The sequence below is a fragment of the Spea bombifrons genome, chromosome 10, assembly GCF_027358695.1.
Source record: "Spea bombifrons isolate aSpeBom1 chromosome 10, aSpeBom1.2.pri, whole genome shotgun sequence".
Classification (NCBI taxonomy): Eukaryota; Metazoa; Chordata; class Amphibia; order Anura; family Pelobatidae; genus Spea; species Spea bombifrons.
Genome location: NC_071096.1, coordinates 8,786,790 through 8,808,124, shown reverse-complemented (window position 1 = coordinate 8,808,124; position 21,335 = coordinate 8,786,790). Strand labels below are relative to the sequence as shown.

Sequence of the window (21,335 nt, the reverse complement as noted above, 5' to 3'; positions counted from 1 at the left end):
ACTTTGACAAGGGCCAGATTGCAATGACTAAATGACTGGATCAGAGCATCTCCAAAACTGCAGCTCTTGTGGGGTGTTGGCTGATCTGATGAATCATGTTTTCTTTTACCATCACATGGATGGCTGGGTGCGTCACTTACCTGGAGATGCACTATGGGAAGAAGGCAAGCTAGCGGAAGCAGTTTGATGCTTTGGGTAATGTTTTGGTTCCTGCCATTAATGTGGATGTTACTTTGACACGTACCACCTACCTAAGCATTGTTGCAGAGCATGTACACCCTTTCACGGTATTCCCTGATGCCATTTGCCTCTTAGCAGGATAATGGTGACCATAATGTTATGACCGATCGGTGAATATGTTTGATTTGCTTCCTGTGCTTCAGAAGGATGCTACCGTCTATTTATTGGTAACCCTTTAGTGTAACAAACTCTTAAATAATCAAAAGTACAGAGACAAAATTAATTTAGGAAAAAAGTAGAGAATTATTGCATTTCTTTATTCAAAATCAGCATTATTAATATTAAAACATTAGGTGCTCCTTGTTTATTTCCGCATTTTTAACAAGATACATTATTCTTAGTACAAAACCTCCCAAACTAATACACAAGCTTTGTGCAATTTACCTGTGATAATGCAAATATTTATAGTACTCCGCAAAGAAAGCATTGTCCAGCACATGCCGACGTATGGATACGACCCGGGGCATTTGGCTGCATATCACAGGCAACTATCAATTCCAGTCCTACGATAGCGCTTAATATAACATAACTAGTTCAAGTTTGTCATGCTGTCTTTTCTCAGGTGGACAGTAGTGTTTGACCCTTTACCTGCCAAACAAAACTAAGTACACAGCTTCCAGTGAGGCCTGCTCTACAAAACTGTGCGAGATAAACAGAGCAGGAAAAGGGTCAACGAAGAAATAAAATAGTTTTATTATTACTAGCCTTTTTTTGTTCCTTATCCTGTAGCACCAAAAATGCATTAGAAGAGAAAGAACAAGGATCAACCCTTTCAAGATTAAATTACTGTTAATACATTGGGATGCTTTTAACCCGTTTTATCCCTGTACAAATACAGACGTCACCGTCATTAAACTGATTAATGGAAAAAGCCATGTTTGCGCTTACTCTTATTTTATGAGATTGGGGAAGGGGGAAACATTTGGCTTTTTTCACTTTCCAGTGGACAGAAGACTTAATATTTTTATAATGTCACTGCAGTGAAGTAGAAGAAAGGGATGATCTGCGTTCCAAACCCGTTCTGTGCACATTTCCCTATCAGGTTAATCTTCATGTGAAATTTGGATATTCTCCAAGAAATCGTTTGTTGTTTTTTTCTCTTCCTTCCTTTTTCTATGACGGTTAGGGAAATGCCTTCAAGGTGCGGCGATCGATGACGTGCTGTTATGTAATGCCCAATCGGGAAACCTGCTTAGATCAAACATAGGTATTCCCCACGTGTAAAGTGCAAACCACAAGGTTATCATGCTGATGAGGTTCGTCCCCAGTCCTGCTTTTATCTGCAAGTGAAAGAAAAGTAACACGATGTAAATATTCGCTCAATGATCTATAAAATGTTTTAACCAGGATCGTATTTTTTTTTTTTAATTCTTTTTTGAATTTTTTTTCCTTTTTGGAACATAAAAACTAAAACAAACAGTCCTGATTCTTTCTGAGACTTAAAAAAAGACATGAACATATTTGATACACAATTCATACATGGCTGATAAAATGCTTAGTATAAGTTACTTTAAAGAAACATATCTTCAACCACTAGTTTATCAGGTTCATATCAATTATCTTTCTGATATTGATTGGATTTTAATTTGATTGGAAATTTCTTTCCATGGTGGGATTTCCTGTTGTTTCCAATAACGTGCAATACAAATTTTACATGCCAGTAATATATTGACTAATAACATTTTATTATGTTTCGAAATTTGAGGTGTATCTAGATGGAATAAAAAGATCTGTGGGCTAACAACAATATTCGTTCCTGTGGACAAAAAAAATAAGGAAATTACTTTTTCCTTAATTGGTTGAAGATAATGGCACTCCCACATATATGAAAGTGATTTCCAGTTGTTCTGTGGCATCGCCAACATAAGTCACTCATACTATTAGATATTTTATTGAGTCTGGATGGAACCATATACCAGCGATGCAGCAATTTATAGTATTGTTCGTGAAGATTTAAGCAGTGAACTGCTTTTCTAGTGTATTGACAAGCTTTATACCAATTTTGTAGTGGGAACTCTTTCTGTAGATCCCTTTCCCACATTAAAATTGTTTTTGATTTGTCGTAAGATTATACAAATTTATTAGTAATTTTAATATTTTAGATATCATATTTGATTGGGGGGTTCCAGAAAAAGGTCATCCCATTCATCTTGTTTTCTTGGTGGACTTTTTGTTAAAAATTGTTTAATGTGAAGAAATGAGAATAATTCTCTATTTGGAATATTATATCTAAGTTGAATATCGGAGAATGGGATCACTCTTTGGTCCTCCACGATATCTTCGATATTAAAGATCTCACAAAGAGTCCATTCGTGGATATTCAGATCTTTTAAATAGATACAAAGAGTTTCAATCGGGGAGGATTCAGAGAGAGACGTTGATAATCCGTAGGTTTTCTGGATTCTACGTAAGGCTTTCACTATAGAGCTGGTTATCCCCAATGTTTTAATTGTGTTCTTATCAAGTCAAATTAATAAATGGATTTATTTTATTACATAGAAATTTCTCAATTTTGTACCAGCCTAGATTGTATTTATTTTTTAGACCCCATGCCAATATGTATGAGATTTGAGTAGCATCATGTAGTCTGTATAAGTCTGGGTAGCCTAGTCCATCTTGGCAAGTACTCTTCCTCAAGGTGTTTTTAGGGATTCTAGGTTTCTTTGCAGCCCAAACAAATGAGGAAAACAGGTTATCGAAGCTTCTCAAGATATATTTAGGAACCGTATATGGTATGGATCTAAATAGATATAATATTTTTGATGATAAGTAAGCTTTAATAATATTGATTCAGCCCATCCATGATAGTTCTAATTTCTTTCATTTATTGGTTTGGTCTTTTAATTCTTCAAGTAACATATCGAAGTTTAAGGAGATTGTATCAAATACATTTTTACTTATTTTAATGCCTAAGTAATTTACCCTCGTCTGGATTTTTATCGGGTTAATCTTTTTAATAAATGATTGTTGTTGAGTTTTGCTCAGATTTAACGGGATCACTTGCATTTTTGCTAAGTTTATCTTATAGTTGGAAAAGCAGAGAATAGTATGACTTTTCAGGATAATGTTAATAATACATCATCTGCATACAATATTATTGGTTCTGCGGGCCTATTTTTATACCATGAATCTCCTGTGAGCTCCTTATAGAGGCAGCAAACGGTTCCATAGTTAAGGCATAGATCAGAGGTGCTAAGGGGCATCCCTGACGGGTACCATTTTTAATAGAAAAAGGTTTTGATTCAAACGCCGTTCCTTTTATCATGGCAGTAGGGGAAGAATATAATGCCATAATTAATTTTATAAATCTAGGATTTAGGCTGAATACTTGGAGAGTCTCTCATAAATTTCCAATTAACTCTATCAAAAGCTTTTTGTGCATCTAGTGCACACAAAGCTGACGGAGTTTTTTTGCGGTTAATTTCTTCAAGTATGTTAAAGACTCTACGAGTATTATCTTCTCCTGATCTGCATGATATAAATCCGGTTTGATCCAGATGTATAATGTTTGGAATGATCTTTTTGAGTCTTTAAGCTAGAATTTTAGAGTACATTTTTACATCTAGGTTTATTAAGGAGATTGGTCTATAGCTAGTGACTATTTTTGCATCTTTCCCTGGTTTTAATATTGGGGATATAGTAGCCACCAGCATTTCAGATAGAAATTCTCCACAATCCCCTATTTCCTCAAAAAGTCTTTTAATAATTGGTTTTAATAAGCTAGTGAAAAACAAATTTAACCCTTAAAATGTATTTGTTTTATTCTATAATTTTGATTTTGGGATTTAAGCTTGTTAGTTAGATCTCGAGATATTCAGTTATTACTACAATACCACTTTTGCTTTAATCGAGTCAAAACATCGTCCGCTTTAATTTGTAGCTTTTCAATTATTTCCGATCTAATAGAATTTATTATATTTATTTTAGATTCATTAGGATTAACTTTATTATCGCTTTCTGCTTTTGCTAAGGCAATATGTATTTTTTTTCTCTAGATTTTTTATTCCAAGAAGCTTTTTTAATTAAATAGCCTCTTAAGTAGCATTTCATTGCGCACCAACCAGAATCATATTTTAATGACTCCATCAACGATGTGAGATATAAAGCAGATCAATGCAGTTAAGTGTTAAAAAATATTACTGATTTAAAAAAATACTAAGTCTTACAAATTTGCCCAGCAGATCTACTTAGACGTATTAGTAGTGTCTGCCTTCCTACGGTATGGTTCGTGCACACTATACTGTCGGGGATCTTGAGTATGAGGGTCTGTCCTTTAAAAGAATAGACATTTCTGGATGAAGTGACCATGTGAACCTTTCTATTCTATTCTAAAATAACAAGCCACCTGCAGTCTGCTTACCATGTCTGGAACACTGAGGTGTCCATAGGAGAAGACAATAGCATTGGGGGGGTTTGCAACAGGCAAAAGGAAAGCACAGGAGGCACTTATTGTAGCAGGAATGATGACTAGAAGTGGATTCACACCTATTCCTTCAGCCTGTAAAACACAAGCAAAACAAATGAAGATAGACTTAGTGAAAAACAGTGAAGCGGTCATTGGGGACCTGCTGCAGCGAGCATCGTCAACGATATTTCAGTGAATGCTGAAGAACTCTTGAGGGTTGGCACGGACTGTACATGTGGGTGTCTATAGACTTTTCTGTTATTCGTCAGACAACCAAGTGACCCCAAATAGAACATTAATAATAATTATAACTCACCAGTGAAGAAAGGATTGGCTGAAATATGGTAATGGTAGCAGGGTTGCTTGCCACTTCGGTCACTGTTGTCACCATCAGACAGACAATTAGAACAATGACCCAAACCGGCAGACTGCTCAGAGGTTCCATCTTGTGGCCGACCCATGTAGAAAGCCCAGACACCTAAAGTAATTAATAGTGGAACGGTTTACATCAGGGCTTGGACAGGCTTGAAGATTTTAGATTTGGCTTCTAACTTTCTAATATTGTACCTCTTTCTGGCTCCTAAAAATATCAACCCATCTCCCAGATTTGTCTGCCCGGCATCTAACCTCTACCAAACTATACATCACATGAAGCGCTCTTATACCCGTGTAACAAAATGATGCTTATTGTACACAAGCTGCAGATAATCCCAAATGAGGTAGTGGAATCTTGAAGCACCTCAACTGTGTTTAATATTTACTGTACAGAAAAAGCTTCAGATTGAATGACCCCTCGGTTACTGAAAGCGGGGTACGTTGGAAAAGGTCCTGTGAAGAACTTATTGCTCTCCATAGACTCCCAGTAAGCTTAGCAAGAGCTCAGATGACATCCGTTCAAATGGTATATCTATATATTTGATCAATGTTACGTAAAAGCTTGAGAAAAAAAAACCCCTACAGATGTGCATACATAAGAAAAGGCATCCAAAACCGTTTAGGGAGAATATAATATGAAATATCACGTTCTAGGTAGACGTAGAAGAAGAACGGTGCTTCCTTAATGCCACCAAGTGTTAAGAAGACATAGGATGAGCCTTGGTGAATTTTCAAGCTCTACAAACCAACTCCAAAGGAGGCTCCAGTTGGTTTTATTCTCTACAAGTATTCAAGTGTATTTACAGGAAAATACATATTTTTGTAGCAGCCTCTGGAAAGCATTTATTGTGATATATTATACCGGGCCCGCATGTTCACAGAATGTATCGAAAGCCACGTGAGCATTCAGGACCCTTTCTCGATTCACTATAACACAAGCTGTCTGTAATTCTTAGACAAGGTAAAAATCTTGAGAGCTTTGATCCAATGGGCGCTCAGGTTGGACCAAACTATATCAAACACATTGTCTGTTAGAGCGACGGAGCCTTCTAGGCAATTGCCTAAAACATAAACCAGTCAAATGAAGAGAGAAAACCATTCAATATTATACGGTCATACGTACTTCACATCCTTTGGCAAGAGCAAAGCCACCACCAACCAAGACAACAATATGCCAGGGTATACATTCTTCAAACTCCTTCCAGGTAATCATAGGAGTCGATTCCGTCACAGGGGAAACTCTGGACTTTTCTGAAATCACCAAAGTCACGGCATTAACAGAAAATCCACGCGGGGAAAAAATAAAATAAAGATATAAAATGCAAATATGAAGGTAGATAAACAGATATATCTTGCTAATAGAGAGAGCATGAATTTGGCCTCTTAAATGTCTACAAAATGTGGTTTGAATACAAGAACCACAAACTGCCATAAGGCTCTTATCAAGCCTCAATTAACTTAACATAAGTGCCAGTTGTAGTTAAACATTGTACAGTAGTGAAAAAATAAAATGATTAAAATGGGTAACAAAGATCTTCTTAGCAGATTTATTCTTCTGTAGCATTAGTCTAATACATTGTTATTATTATTGGCACACTATTATGAGCAACGAGTGCAACAACCTATTTTACCAGCCGTAGCCTGTCCAAAATGATGTCAGACCTGGTTTTACTACCAGGGGTCTGTGTGCAAAAATCAGGGTATGATCGTTGTGGATGCAAACGCTCTTTTCAGAATACATTTTTCTGCTATCAAAAGTTCTACACCGGCACAAAAATAGTGCAGGTCTCGCTGAATTATAGGTGGACTAATATTTCCTAAATACCGATTCACCGATGAACGTACCTCCTGATCCGCAACGCAGCCAGCTGGGCTTCTTTCCGGGGATAATAAATAATAAAAAGCCAAAGAGAATGGCAGAGGTAGCGTCGGATTTGTACCCTTTCCTGTAAGCATACAATTAATGCACGACATTAATCTTTTTTTTATTAGAAAGTCTGAAACGCGACGATAACATTATTAACTATTATTCATTAAGAGCCAAGCCTAGCGATTTTATTTTTCTCCTGCAAGAACAGCTGAGTTGGCTGGAATGATTTGTAAAATGATGCCGTGACATCCAAGAAGCCTTACTAATTCAGCGAAGCATTAGGCCAACTCGCCTCTTGTTGAAGGAGAGGCTGTGAAAACGCAGGGACCGCTTACTGCCGAACAATAAGGCTCATTTATACAGAACCAAGCCGGCTAGCGCAGCCGCTGATGGAACAATAATCCTCTGTTCAGAGATTCGTTCTTCAACCTCAATAACGAACTCTCTAAAGCAAGGTGTGCATTAAGCGTTGGTTATTTAGTCCCTGATTGAATTTCACAGTAATATCCCAAAGAAGGAGCAATCTGAAATTCGGAATGCTGTAATGAAGGACCGGGCAGTGTAAGTGTCGCTTTGCAATCATTAATCTTAATAATTAAGTGCGATGTGCTAACTTTCCTGCTGATTGCAGCGTGCACCTTATAAATACGGTCTACAGTGGCATCCGAAAATGTCACAAAACCATTTCCATTTCGCTTAATAAAAAACACCTTTTGCCGTTATCTATTTTCAAGACTGGAAGTTTTCAGAATACTAGGAACCTTTATTAGCAGACTCCGGGTCCATTAAGACGTTGTTCTTCCTACCCATTTGAATTTAACCCTTCTGTAACCAAGTATAGAATTTGGAACATCACTCCCGCTACATCCCTAGTAATGTCCGAACCCTCCTCGGATATACTTTATTCAATTATCAGTTAGCCTGGAACACTTAACCCCTTAAGGACCCATTATTGCATTGTGAGCCCGTTCATGTACAGGCTTTGTCGTGAAGGGGTTAACTGTCATGTGACACCAGGCCAGGCACTGATACGCTGTTGCTGAAAGGGAAACTAAACGTTTTGGGGCTGTTTTTATGCGATTAAACCGTCAGAGGACGGACTGAAATGACAGATGTTCTGAGGTTTATTTAACATGATACGCGGTGCCACGTTCTGTCTAAGGAAAAGAACACAACACACGTCAACTCACAGTCCAAATAGTGAATCCCAACCTGGGATAAATCCAGGATCCCTTGTGAACCACGACAAGGCCATCAATAAGAAAATGATGAGAGTCACGACCTCTTGATAACTGAAATCCAAAAAGCATCAGACAATTTATATAGATTTCTTAGTAAGTTCATTGTTAATGAACGTCTTTATGTCTGGAATGAGATTCCGCTAGAGGAAGTAAAAACGTATCACTGTCTGCAATTATTTATAATACACAAGCTTTTGAAATGTAAAATGTTGCTTAATAACGGATGCACCGTCTCCTGGTAACCCCCGTGATATGATTAACATGCAGGAAAGAACATGCATGTGATGTATCCAAAAAGAAACATTAACATGGCAGTTAATACATGGAATGCGCAGCCAAGGGAAGTGGTTTTGTCAGATTCGGTTAATATGTTCAATAAAAAGTTGGATGTTTTCCTGGTGAACGCCGGCGTTCTGGGTTATAACAGTTTAACTTTTGCATAATGTTGATCCATGGAAAACTGAATCAAGAATGTTTTTCTTTAGGATAACACAGATGTAACGGATGTTGGACCCCAATTTTAGGAAAACTATTGGGACTGCAATTCACATTGAATGGCAGGGCATAAGTCGTAACATGTCGGTGTAATCGCTTGCCGTTGTGTTATGTGCCAACGATGTTAATCCGTTCCTGTTGTATGCCAACCTCTCTCCCCCATGTAAAGTGGCTATATAAACCATGCGCAGCCCCAATAAAGTGCGTCCTTTTGTATCCTGAACATTTTTCTCCAGAGGGGTATTTTTACTCCGGGAGCCACACATTGGCCACACATTTTATAGTCGGCTTTAACTACAAGAAAAGCGGCAACGATAGCTAGGGACGTTACAGTCGCCCTGCTTCCCATTATAATTCTGGATGAAAAGATACGGCTACACAAAGAGTTGAACGGAATGGAAGTTTTTTTTGTATTTTTTAACCTAAGTAACTATGTTACAAATGCAGTTTTTTTTTTAAACACCTCCCAAAACATGAAGTGCCATACCTTAAAGGTCCTAATTTTTCATATTCTTGCCTTAAAATCTTTCTAGAGTCTTTGTCAACTGGAGATTTGGATTTTCCACAGCAACACATTTCTTTGAAGCTGCAAAGAGGAAAAGATAGGAGTAAAAAAAATATATTATAAATTTCAGGAATCAAAGCCACTAATAACAATCCAGCACAGAAAGAAAACTAATCGCCTAAAAGGTTTGGTTTAGATCTCTAAGGGAACAGTAAATAATCCACCATTCCCATGTTGATCAACGATAGTTAGAAGCAAGTAATAATACAGAGAAGTTACCTAAATTCAAGGAAAAGCCACGTGATCCACATCCAGGAAAATATCAAGATGATGAAGGCAATGGGGAACGAGAAGGCAATCCAGGACCCGAAATTCACAAACTGGCACTCAGGATAACGTCTAAGATTACAAATCAAACCAAAATAATTGGGGTAATTTTACAGCGTGAGAGACTGAACACCACATCACAAGCCATGGCAGTGTGGCCGAGAGTTAAAGAAATTTATAGAACGCCTAAAATAAAGGTAAATCCCAACATTCAGATTCGATATGAAAAAACGGTACAGTTGACCCACAGGGTCCTGGCCAGGGGACAAAAAGCAATCTTTGTGGAAAGTGGTAAAAATAGGACGATGAGCGCATTTCACAAGTTGCTACAGTAATACACAAAATAAAATTATTCTGGCTCAAATAGTCCAGGGTATTTTACAGATGGTAGTGATGAAAAATGCTGAAAAAAATAAATTCAAAATAATCTGAAAATATGAAGTGGATTAGGATTTAAGAGCTACTTGGTCTGTCAATCTGTAGCCGTTTCTCACTCATTTATTTTAGTTGTTATGCACACTTTGGACACAAGAGGGAGACGTTTTCTTCCAGTCCCAATAAATGTGTTAATAGATCAGGGGTGTCCAACTTGCGGCCCTCCAGCTGCTGCAGGACTTCCTCTGCCAGGTCTTTAGCTGAGCATTACGGGAGATGTAGTCCTGCAGCAGCTGGAGGGCCGCAGGTTGGACACCCCTGACTATAAACCCAACCGCTGGTTTGCGAGGAGGCACGGTAAACCCTGTAATTACCCAAGAATTTAATTTGATTTTGCATATGTGACACAGATCATTCTATATCGCTGGGCTGGAATATATGGCAAAGCCTTGGATTTTACCATTTTTCCACTTAGGATAGATTAGACTGCAAGCTCTCGAGCCGGGCCCTCAAAAGCCCACCATTGCTGCCAGGAACTTTGTGTAAAAGTACCATAAGGCTAGATGGTAAGCTTACGGGCAGGGTTCTCATTTCCTGATGTCTTAACGTAGTTTTGTTATGTGTGTGAACTTCCCCATTTAAATTGTACATTTGCTGGTATTTAATAAATAAATGATGATAATAATTCAGCCCATCTAGTTTACCCATTTTTCCTGATGTAGACTCAAACCTTAATCAGCCTTAAGTGAACTGAAAGTTTATACGCTGAGAAGATTGATGTAAACCACCCCTCTGGGTGCCATAACATTTGGGGGGCTTCCCTAAAACCAACATTTGCCTAAATACAAAGTTCTTTAAAAGAAAACTCTGCTCGCCAATACGTCTCAATGTCCAGCAGCTTAAATTCTTCGTAACTTAGAGGTACTTACGTTTCGAATTGTTCAATAAATATAAGGTTGGTGGACGTTCCTGTTAACGTGGACATCCCACCAATGGTTGAAGAATAAGCGATGCCCAGAGAAAAGGCTTTGCACATCATGTGATCGCGTTTAGTTCTATAGAATCGGCCAGATTTGCCCTGCGAGACCAAGTGATAAAACCAAAATGAGTCAGGGGAGAATGAGAATACCCAAAAGATGGATAACAGAATGGGATAAGATAAGGAAAAGATTTCACAAATATTTAGTATACATCCTGTAATTATTCAGGTTTTTATTTAAATATACAGACTACCAAGCCTCCTCCAAAAATCTATAGCACCCCTTCACTTCACAAAGCGGCTGTTCGGTCAGAACCCATTTAATAACCATTCCTCTGACTGTATCCAACTCTTGTAAACAATTGCTGGTAACCAATTCTAACTTGTAGAACGTGACTGTAATGGGAATACCTGCAGAATTATTCAATCTCGGCCAAAGGCTGACGACCCACCAGAGAAGTGAATCTCTTTTCTATGTATGGCGGATTTTAACAGTAGAGGAAGTGAAATCTATAAATAATGCATTTACCGGGGTTAGAATGAAAGTAACCCAATGACATCATTTCGCAATATCACAGGCGCTCATCTGCATGCCTGGAAACTTTCCAGTGTAGGCTACCCTGGGCTTCATGCAGGCGATGGAGCCAGCCCCAGATACCCCTTAATGGGAGTTTATTTATTCTATGCCGCATCGGAGTTATTTACCTGTTTTGAATATCTCCGGCTTTCAAACGTTGGCTCTTCCTGAAATATAAAGTTATTTTGTTAAATTATTCATTTTATTTTACCTCTAAATTACCACAACAAAATTACGCATATTTTTTTCCTCACATAGGGACAAGTTTGCCCTAGAAATTCATGAAAAAGTGATGCACAGTCAAGTAGGGGGGACTTCATTAGCATAAGCAGGACTTCATTAGCATTGTCCCAAACCATCAGCTCGGTGTGGTTTTTGGGCAGGGAACGTCACCTAAATATCATGACTGCCAACAATGGAGACCTTCAGATAAATATACAATAAGAGCCCGAGAAAACATGGAGGGTCCCGTTCTTTAGTAGCTTCTCTTCCTAACAATCTTTAGTTCTCTGTATTTTAGTAAACAGGAGAATGAGGGCCACAGATGGCATAGTGGCCCCTAAAACCTTTCAGTAAAACGTTTGGGTGAACAAGGCGCGCACGAATATGAACCAACCTGGAATTGGTGTGCAGGTCCCGAACACTCATGGGAAAGAAGAGAAACCAAGCATAGAGAATGTTATGTTCTTTAGATAACGTACCTCACTTTCTTCTGTCTTTGCTTCGCCGTTATCCAAAATATTATTGCTGTCACAAAAAAAAAGAAAATGTTAACATTCTCTATGCAGTCTTTCCAATTTCCAGTCCGTCGCTAGGAAATCACCATCATAAAAATTACAGGCTACGGAATCTTTTCAAACATTTGGAATGGCGTCTCATATGTGCTCAGAATACTAAGAGAATATTAAAGAGAATGAAAAGCTATACATCATGATCGCCAGCATCAGTGAGCATCTCTTGTATGATGGGCTTACCTGACCCTGCATAATGCATAGTTCAATTAGTGCTATACCTACAGAACTCTTAACCTCATTAACCATGTATTAGCCAGACGCTAAATGGGATTTAGAAGTCAGGGTTCTTCAAAAACATTCAATGCTCCTGAAAACTTTTGTGAAAATACAGATCGCCCTATTTTTGCCACCATGCGAGAAGAAGCCATGTTCTTCTGGCAGTAATCTTTATATATGGACACGCAATTGACCGGCGCCACAATAAAATCAGATCAAGCTCTTGCCCAGCGTCCCCGTTGATCTATAGGCCCTCTATCAGGAATAAGAGGAATATATCTATAAAGTAACCTAATCTCTATACTGTAACACTTAAAGAATACAATGTATACATGTTTGAGAATAAATAAGTCTATTACTTAGTTCTCTCCAGTTTTTCTTGCTTAACCCCTTAATGACAAAGCCCGTACATGTACGGGCTCAAAATGCATTGTTTTCAAAGGCCCACTGTCCTTAAGGGGTTAAGACCCAATAATGCGGCTTTTTGTTTTCGAATAACACGGACATTTATTTACCTTTCTGGAAAAGAGGCCAAATCAATCTTTGTAGAATCTATAAATGAGAAATACAGACGTATTAACAAGCTGAAAAGTAATATGCAAATAGAATAGACTTATAAAAGCCTGTTATGCTACACAAAAAATATCAAACATTTTATTTTAGATAAAAATTAAATAATTAAAAAAAAAAAGCTTCTGCCATCATTAAGTTCCCTACTGCTTTTTTAGGGGGTTCTTTTCAGAATGAAAAGAACCCCCTAAGGGCTTCTCTTTATTGAGATGAAATATGATATTCAGCATCCTCGGCAGGAATTATTCGCTCTATAAGATCAGGATGCTTAAAAGTCTTACAAAAATGTACGTAAGGAATGTTGGCCAAAAGCACAAAAAAATATTCTTAGAGGAGTTGACAGTAAGCCTCAAATTTAGCACAAGCTAAACATTTGTGGGTAACACACAAGCAGAGAATTCAACATTCAAAAAGCTTCTCATGGGCCGATCATCAGAATTATCTCCCCTACACGAGGGAAGGGTAGGCAAAAAGGCGAGGCATCGTCTTTAACGGAAATCTCATCTGTGCATTTTAATTCAAGAGATTTCTGAAGCGAGAGGAAGAGCTGCTCCATAAAGAGTACATATACCAATTATTAAAAGCAGGACGCAGACTTCTACTAGGTAGGGTATATGTAGCTGGCACTCCAAGTCCAGTTTGCCTGCTATTCATCTCCAGACGCTCTAAGGACGGAGAAACCGAGCATGTCGACAAAGGTCCTACAAAGCAAAGACAGGATCTCATGAAATTACATACCTTCATTGTTCTCCCGTGTGCTCGTCTTGCTGTTAGTCAAAGCCTTCTCCTCTGGAGTAGCGCTGTTTAGTTGATAGAGCACTGCATCCACAATAGGCATGACCATGGCTGCGGTGGAAGTATTGCTTAACCACATGGACAGCAGAGACGTGCAGCTCATAAAACCCAACAAAAGCCTAAAAAGTAATCATAGAGTAGGTGGTTGATACTTCAAACATCTTGCGTTTTATACTATATGAAGAAACAAAGTTTAGAACAAACATCCGATGGCTGTTAGCTGAACTGGGTCCTTCGTCTCTGAAATCATATCGGGACATCTTAACTTCTTTTCTGATCACCTCGTTAAAATACCCACAGACCCAGTGCATTATTGTTAATTCTGGTGCAACAGTAACAGTGGGAATAGATTAAAGCCATTGTAAGATCTATAATATAAGTGTCTGTCGAGTCTCCTACCAGCAACTTAAGTCAAAGCAGGAATTTGTCACACATGCGTGGAACAGCAATTATCCAAGACAACACAGTCCACACGTTTGGTCCATATCATGCGGTCTCAGTGGTGTCTGGTCATGTCTAATCCTAACAACCACAGTGTACCCAGCCTCTTAATTCTGACACATGGGGCTGCCGGAGAGTTGGACATTTCCGCTCAATGACTTCACTCCACTTTATGATGAACCAAACCCCAATGAGGTCCTCCTGCAAAATGACTGAGCTGGCCCTGTACAATGTATATATTTTAAGTTCCAATTAATTTTTCCATGTGCAAGTACAAGCAGTGTTCTAACTTGCACTTGCAACAACTCAACAGAAACTCAGGGATTAACGAGTCTCCGATTTTTTGTTTTACTCGATCGTGCAGCACTAGAGCTGTATCGAGATGAGTTTCTGTTGAGCGCACGGTTCTGTCGGTGACAGAAAAATGAGAACGTTTGATGTCTTCAAGTACCAGCTCGACTATACTCAGAAAGTCCTGCTGAAATAATCTGTTTGATCTAGGGACCATTTACAACTTTGTCCTGGTTCTAGAATTTCGTAAGAATCTGTATTGCATATAATAATTCTACCCTTAGGTTCTAGATTGCTGATGCACAAAAAGAAAAATGAATGTAGCGGATGAGATATTCTCAGGAACCAGAATAGTTCATGCCTCCTGACTACAGCTACACCATCAGCCTTTGTATTTATTTCATCTTTACAGATTTAACCACTTGGTCCAAAACATGGATGCATATAACATGCATGTTACGTGATGTTATTTACTTCCGTGTCCACATACATAAAAAGGCGTATCTGTCTAACCATCTTGTACACAATCAAGTGCCACAGGGGATTCTGGGTACCGGCTAGCGACATGGATAAGCATATGCTTTCTGTATGACACAGTGTCTAGGAATCACCAAGTCGGAAACTCCACACGCACACAGCTATCCCGACCTCCTGGGACTTATTACTTCAGACTGGTTTCTGTCTGCTGCAGTAGGAAGCTGGACTGAATACAAGATGTGGCGGGTAGAGGCTAAACGCCCTCTATCGTAAAACACATCGCCAAGAAAAATATACCACTTCTCAGAGAACCTCACATCATTCTGTGGTAGGCATCTGAATTCTATTAAATGTAATTATATTATATCTATATACAGATATTTATCAGTTATTTTTGAAGGTACCATCTGAACTTTTACAGAGTTAACTATTTAAATAAAAGATAACTACATTAATAAAATGAGTTAGTATTGCATCAGCGCGCAAGAGGATGAGATCATAGTTTGAGCCATAGAGTTACACATAGGGAAGGAATGTCTCCCAGAGCAGCCTATGCTATCCCCCAGAGGAGGAGAAACGGCCACCAAACACCGGATATGAGAAAGTTGGTGTCCCTTCCATAAAATCCTCTTACCAGACAAGAGCTCATTGTTTGCCAAAAGCACATGACAGCATCCTCCATTATCTTTACGTTACGCCAAAATAAGACAAAGTCACAGAAACTTCTAACCCCTTCTGGACCTGGAATTTTGACAGATCCGTTTGTTGTTCATTTTAACCCCCTAAAACTATTTCCAAACACTAGACAGCTCAGGGAGTCTAGTTAGGGGCATATTGGCCTATATGTATGGCTATCAGATCTCTTGTAAGTGACATGTTTTGGCCACTGAAATTGATCAGGGAGACAGATCGATAATCGGTGACTTAAAATGTCACTGACAGGTGATAAGGTGATAATTATGTATTTTTTATAATTTCTTTTTTTTTTTTTTCTTTTTTTTTTTAGATGACCCTTCTCTCTTTCTAGGACAGTGTCATCCAGGGGCTGCCATGATGATCAGATGACTCCTGTTGGGCACTTTTGAATGGTTCTGCAGCAGTTTTAACAGCTGCAGAACCTTAACTCACAGCAATTGACCTCGAAGCACCCTTGACTTCCAGGTCAGTGCTGTTATTTTTTAACTATTTCAATGCTGATGCTCCATAAGAGCACAGCATTGACTGATATTTAGTCCCCGCAAGTTTGTGGTTACATATATAGTAGCGTTAAAACATGAAGCAATTAAGATTTACATAGAGGTGTCATCAGATCACCCAGCAGACTCCAACTAGACTATTATCTCTTTTGATGATTGGGAACCTACGATGTACGCTCGCTTCAGAGAGCTAACCTCTTTTAGCTTCAGGCAAATTACTAAGTATAGTTTTTTAATGACGCCAAACGTAAAACATCTTTTTAAAAATGTGGTAGTCAGGGACCTGGGGAATTCCCAGGACGCAGAAGCCATTTGTCACCTAAGCATTGGCATGTTACAACAAACAAAGAAAAGATCATGAGAAAAAGAAGAGGTCAGTATTACCAGCTGGGCTGGCTTCCTACAGACAGAACCATCCAAAGTGCTATTCTCTTGTGTAGATTCCATTTCTGAATGGACGTCGCCAAACACACTACTCCAAACAGAAGAAGGTGGATGTCTTTGAAGTATTCCGACGCCACCTGCGGTGCAACAAAAAGGAAGTTGAAATGTAGACTCCACAATTATGTGAATGTCTGTCCAAGGAAGAGGCTTCGTATTCACCAGCAATTAGGCATTTTAAAGCCCCTACACCACTATATCCCACAAGGTAGGGCTACAGAAATATTTATTGAATTGGTAACACGTTAAAGCACAGGAATCCCTACTTTGAGGTCCAAAGCAACCAGAAGTCAAATAAAAAGGATGTATCATATCTAACAAGGGTCTCTTCTTTTTAGAAGAACCTTTCCTATTTGATACTTGGACCCCTACAACCCTGTCTTCCCATTTTATACTCCAATCCCTACTTCTTTAAAACTGCAGGACCCATATTAATACATTTGTGTAAATAAAATATGTTCTTGAAGACCCTTAGATGATGATGTTTTATTCCCAAAAGCACGATTGCGGTTTATGATGTAACTGGAATGACAATTAAAATATCATCTTTCTGCAAAGTACAAGAAAACTATTGTGTACACCACAAAGGGGTCCGCTACGTTTGCACAGAACCTTAGAACCCCTAGATATTGGGTTCTCATAGTTCTGCTCAACAGTAACCTCTCAAAAGCGCTAGGACCATACATGAATCGAGCTCTATCCGAGTTTCAGCGCAGTGTGTCTGCCCTTCAATCTGTGTAATTAAGCTTTTGTTGTAGACAGTGTTCAGCACCTTTCTTGGTACAATCAGCCTTGTTTTAGGTTTAATAATTCACTAACCTCACTCGATTTCATAACACTGAAGAGAGGGAACAAGAACGCCGGAACCAAAGCGGCAGCGCCCAGGGGTATGGCCTCCGAGATCCAGAACGTGGCGGTGACCAGTAAGATGTACGCACATGCTGCTTCCTGAAACACCAAGAAACAATGTTACTCATCTCTGTACAGATTACAAACAAGCAGGGCTGAAACAACTAATCGACTAGATCCATAATGACATCGCGGTCAACGATACTCATCGATTAGTTGGTCTGGGCACACACTATTGTTTTAAAGTTAAAGAACTTACTTCAGATAGATGCTAGTTTGGAGCTGAATGGAGAAAATGCCCAGACTGCTATAAGGTATGTATTAACTCCCTCTGATCCGGTCCCCAGTCTCTCTCTCTTATCCCATCATTAACCCCCTCATCCCCTCATTAACCCCCTCCCACCCTCCAGTCTGCAAATTAAACTCCCTCCCACTCTTCCCTCTGATCCGGTCCCCAGTCTCTCTCTCTTATCCCATCATTAACCCCCTCATCCCCTCATTAACCCCCTCCCACCCTCCAGTCTGCAACTTAAACTCCCTCCCACCCTTCAGGCTGACCTGGTCCCCAGGTCCCATCATTAACTTTTCCAGTCCCCTTATTAAATTAAATGAAAAAGTGGCCTTTTTTTAATCCAATTAATCGAAAAATTATGCGGCGACTAATCGATTCTGAAAATAATCTTTAGTTGCAGTCTTACAAACAAGTTCTAAAAAGTTACAAAAAACATATAAACCTAACCGGTGTTAGTGGTCACACTCATGGAAAACGCTACAAAGCCTTCACACAATAATTTAGACTGTAAGCCCTACTGTGTAAGAATGGTTTATTTTACAGAGAGGGTGTGCAATACATGGAACAGCCTCCCATCAGATGTGGTAAAGGCTAAAACAGAGAAATTAAACATCAATGAGATAGATACTGCAGTAAATCCGTTAGTAAAGTATTTTCACTAAACTGAAGTGGGTAAAGATCAGACAATTCTCAACAGTTTAACCTCTTCATCAGGCCACATCAGGGCAAGTCTGATCGGGATCCCAAAGTAGCTTTCCATTGACGGAGCAGAAAGCCGGCTGATGAATAAAGCCAGTGATCAGCGTGGCTAACAGACACTGTTCATCATTGTTCGTGTTACACTAACTAGCCGCACAGAGACTTCCTGAAAGTCACACCACGGAAAGTTTGTCTCAGTTTTTTTTTTCCCTCCCCACTTTCTAACTTTAAAACTGTTTCACTCAACAGCCTCCATGGAGCGTAGAATCAACACGCGCTTTGGAGTAGCGGTTTATAAACACTCGAGCCACTGAACTGCACTACAGACCTTTCATTGTATCCACGGGTTTAAAAAAATGATACCGGTATTTCCACAGCAGACATACACCGGTAATTCAGATTCAGCAGCCGGAGCCTCACAACGTGGCCAGTGATGGTTACATCAGCCTGAGGTCAATTCATTGATTTTAATATGATTTAACCATCCCAAACTTTTGTTAAATCCTACCCAAAACATTTTATAGACCAATATAAAATAAACACATATATATTATATAATATTGGTTGATACACAAACAAATATATATAATTAAAAAATAATATTTTATATAATGAATATATATATTTTTTTATTTGATTTTAATTTGTTTTTTTTTTTAAATGTTTTAATTATTATCCAGTAAGAATCCCTGGCAGACCGGTTAGACCATAACCGCAGGTTAGGTAGATGAAGCTGACCTGGTAAAGGTCGAAATACCATAGCGGTCGTTATGTTATCTCTGTGTGCAACGCTCTGCATTAATAGGTTTGGCAAATTCCATGGAGTTTTAACACAGTTCTAGGACAGCGAATGACATTATATATGTCTTTACTGGGCATCCAACAAAAATCTACAACTTCTATAAACTGTCCACAGAACAAAATTCTGAGGTTGCTGCAAAGTGGACAGCTCATTAAGTAGTCCAGGTATAACTCCCGTCACACTCAGCCACCGTGATTAAGGTAGTCAGCGCCAAAGACTTGAATAAACCTCCCATTTGATACTGAAAAGATCAGACGTATTTGGCCCGTCTAGTCACCCGTTTTTCCTGCTGTAAAGACTCAGACCTTAATCAGTCGTTGCATATTTAAATTCCGTCGCTGTATTAACCTCTACCACTTCTGCTGGGAGGCTGTTCCAGTTATCTAACACACTTCTGTTATACAAAACTTCCTTAAATCACAGCATACAGGCAATCAGTTAGAAATTAGTTTGCAATTTACTCCTACACTTTTGTACTATTACTTAGTCTTCTAGCGACTAGGTAATCAGGTCTCCAATTCATCTCTAGGAGCCATGGACGGGTATCACGACAAACCAGAATTACACCAACACTCCCCTAATAACCCTACATACACAATACTCATTCATTACACCACTACAGGACCCCTGGTGATTGAGTACCAACTGGATGCCAACCCTTCCTCTAGGACTGAGTATGACTGAGGGGCCAAATTGGAGAAACGGGGGCCCCTCTAATCCCCATTATTGGGTTCAAAGGACTTCTAATTTAATTAGGGTGCCAGATATTTTACAGTCTAGCAGGTTACTGACACCAAGGAACACAGCTGGCTCTTTGATGAGCAGTCAGGGGGTTAGGGGCATTAAGGAGTTGGGTGCCCCTATGCAGTTAGGGGTATTAAGGAGTTGGTTGCCCCCATGTAGGGGGATAGGGAGGGGGCTCTTTTCTTTACCTTGGTCTGTGCTATCAATGGCAGAGGAAGGAAGAGAAGAGGCAGCACAAAAGTGATGACGACATCTTTCTGCTGCCAGAGCTGCCGCAATAAAGACAGAGCCATGTGAAGACACAACAATCCGGGGATCCAGACAGGCAGGGGGTGCTCCAGAGGGGGCAGGTCCGGGGCCGGCATCCAGGGGGCGAGGAGCGCGGGTCCTGGGGGTTCCAAATGCGGAGTGCGCTGCGGGATCAGCCTCCCTGCAGCCCTTCTTGGCCTCACCTTAGCATGTCTGGGCTCTGCATCTCAGATAGGGGGAAATGAGCCTGGGGAGGGCTGTGATGACCCTCCCCCACACGATGGGCAGGAGAAGCGGCCGACGTTACGCACACAGGCTGCTCTCACTAACAAAGGAGCCCTGCATAGCGATCCACAGAGCCCTCCTTACCCAAAGCCACGTCACTGGGAGGCCCACCAACCCCAGCAGCCCGATCTATCTGCCCCCCCCAGCAGCCCGATCTATCTGCCCCCCCCAACAGCCCGATCTATCTGCCCCCTACCCCAGCAGCCCGATCTATCTGCCCCCTACCCCAGCAGCCCGATCTATCTGCCCCCCACCCCAGCAGCCCGATCTATCTGCCCCCCACCCCAGCAGCCCGATCTATCTGCCCCCGACCCCAGCAGCCCGATCTATCTGCCCCCCACCCCAGCAGCCCGATCTATCTGCCCCCACCTTGGGCTGAGCTTCTGAAATGCTGCATTGTGCTGCCCACCTGGGCTCAGATACCATCACTCAGTCCATTCATTCTCCCCTTATCGCTGTCTGCCTTGTGGGGCCAGGCTGTGATCTCTTAATAATTTCTGATTTGAAGAGCCTTTTACTAATAGTTTTAGAGGCCTCTATAAAAATGTCAGGGAAGGGGTTAACTCTAACTATGCATAGTATAGTATAGTATAGTATTGTTATTATTTATTCTATTGTTGCGATATGTTTTATATATAAATAAAACCAACAATTTAGGTTCCATTATATTTTTTCGACTTTGGCGTATACCCCATAAATTTGAAATAATTACACTTTCACACGCGTACATACATACACATACATACATACTATACATACATACACGCACATACATAGAGAGAGAAATAGCCTTTTAAATTCTTTA

The 21,335-nt window shown here is 39.8% G+C and overlaps 1 protein-coding gene across 1 annotated transcript; it reads right to left on the bottom strand.

Moving 5' to 3' along the window:
• Window positions 1-1,344: 1,344 nt before the first annotated feature.
• On the bottom strand, window positions 1,345-20,606 carry LOC128467800 (solute carrier family 13 member 1-like). The gene is made up of 16 exons (XM_053449523.1): window positions 20,185-20,606; window positions 17,430-17,558; window positions 16,554-16,690; window positions 13,708-13,883; window positions 12,915-12,951; window positions 12,091-12,136; window positions 11,518-11,556; window positions 10,763-10,911; window positions 9,411-9,530; window positions 9,114-9,212; window positions 8,081-8,182; window positions 6,866-6,966; window positions 6,144-6,271; window positions 4,962-5,123; window positions 4,601-4,738; window positions 1,345-1,520 (listed from the first exon to the last, which is right to left on the bottom strand). Exons 1-16 carry the CDS (start codon window positions 20,359-20,361, stop codon window positions 1,377-1,379), a joined length of 1,884 nt encoding a protein of 627 aa, XP_053305498.1. The 5' UTR covers window positions 20,362-20,606; the 3' UTR covers window positions 1,345-1,376.
• Between the last annotated feature and the right edge of the window lie 729 nt (window positions 20,607-21,335).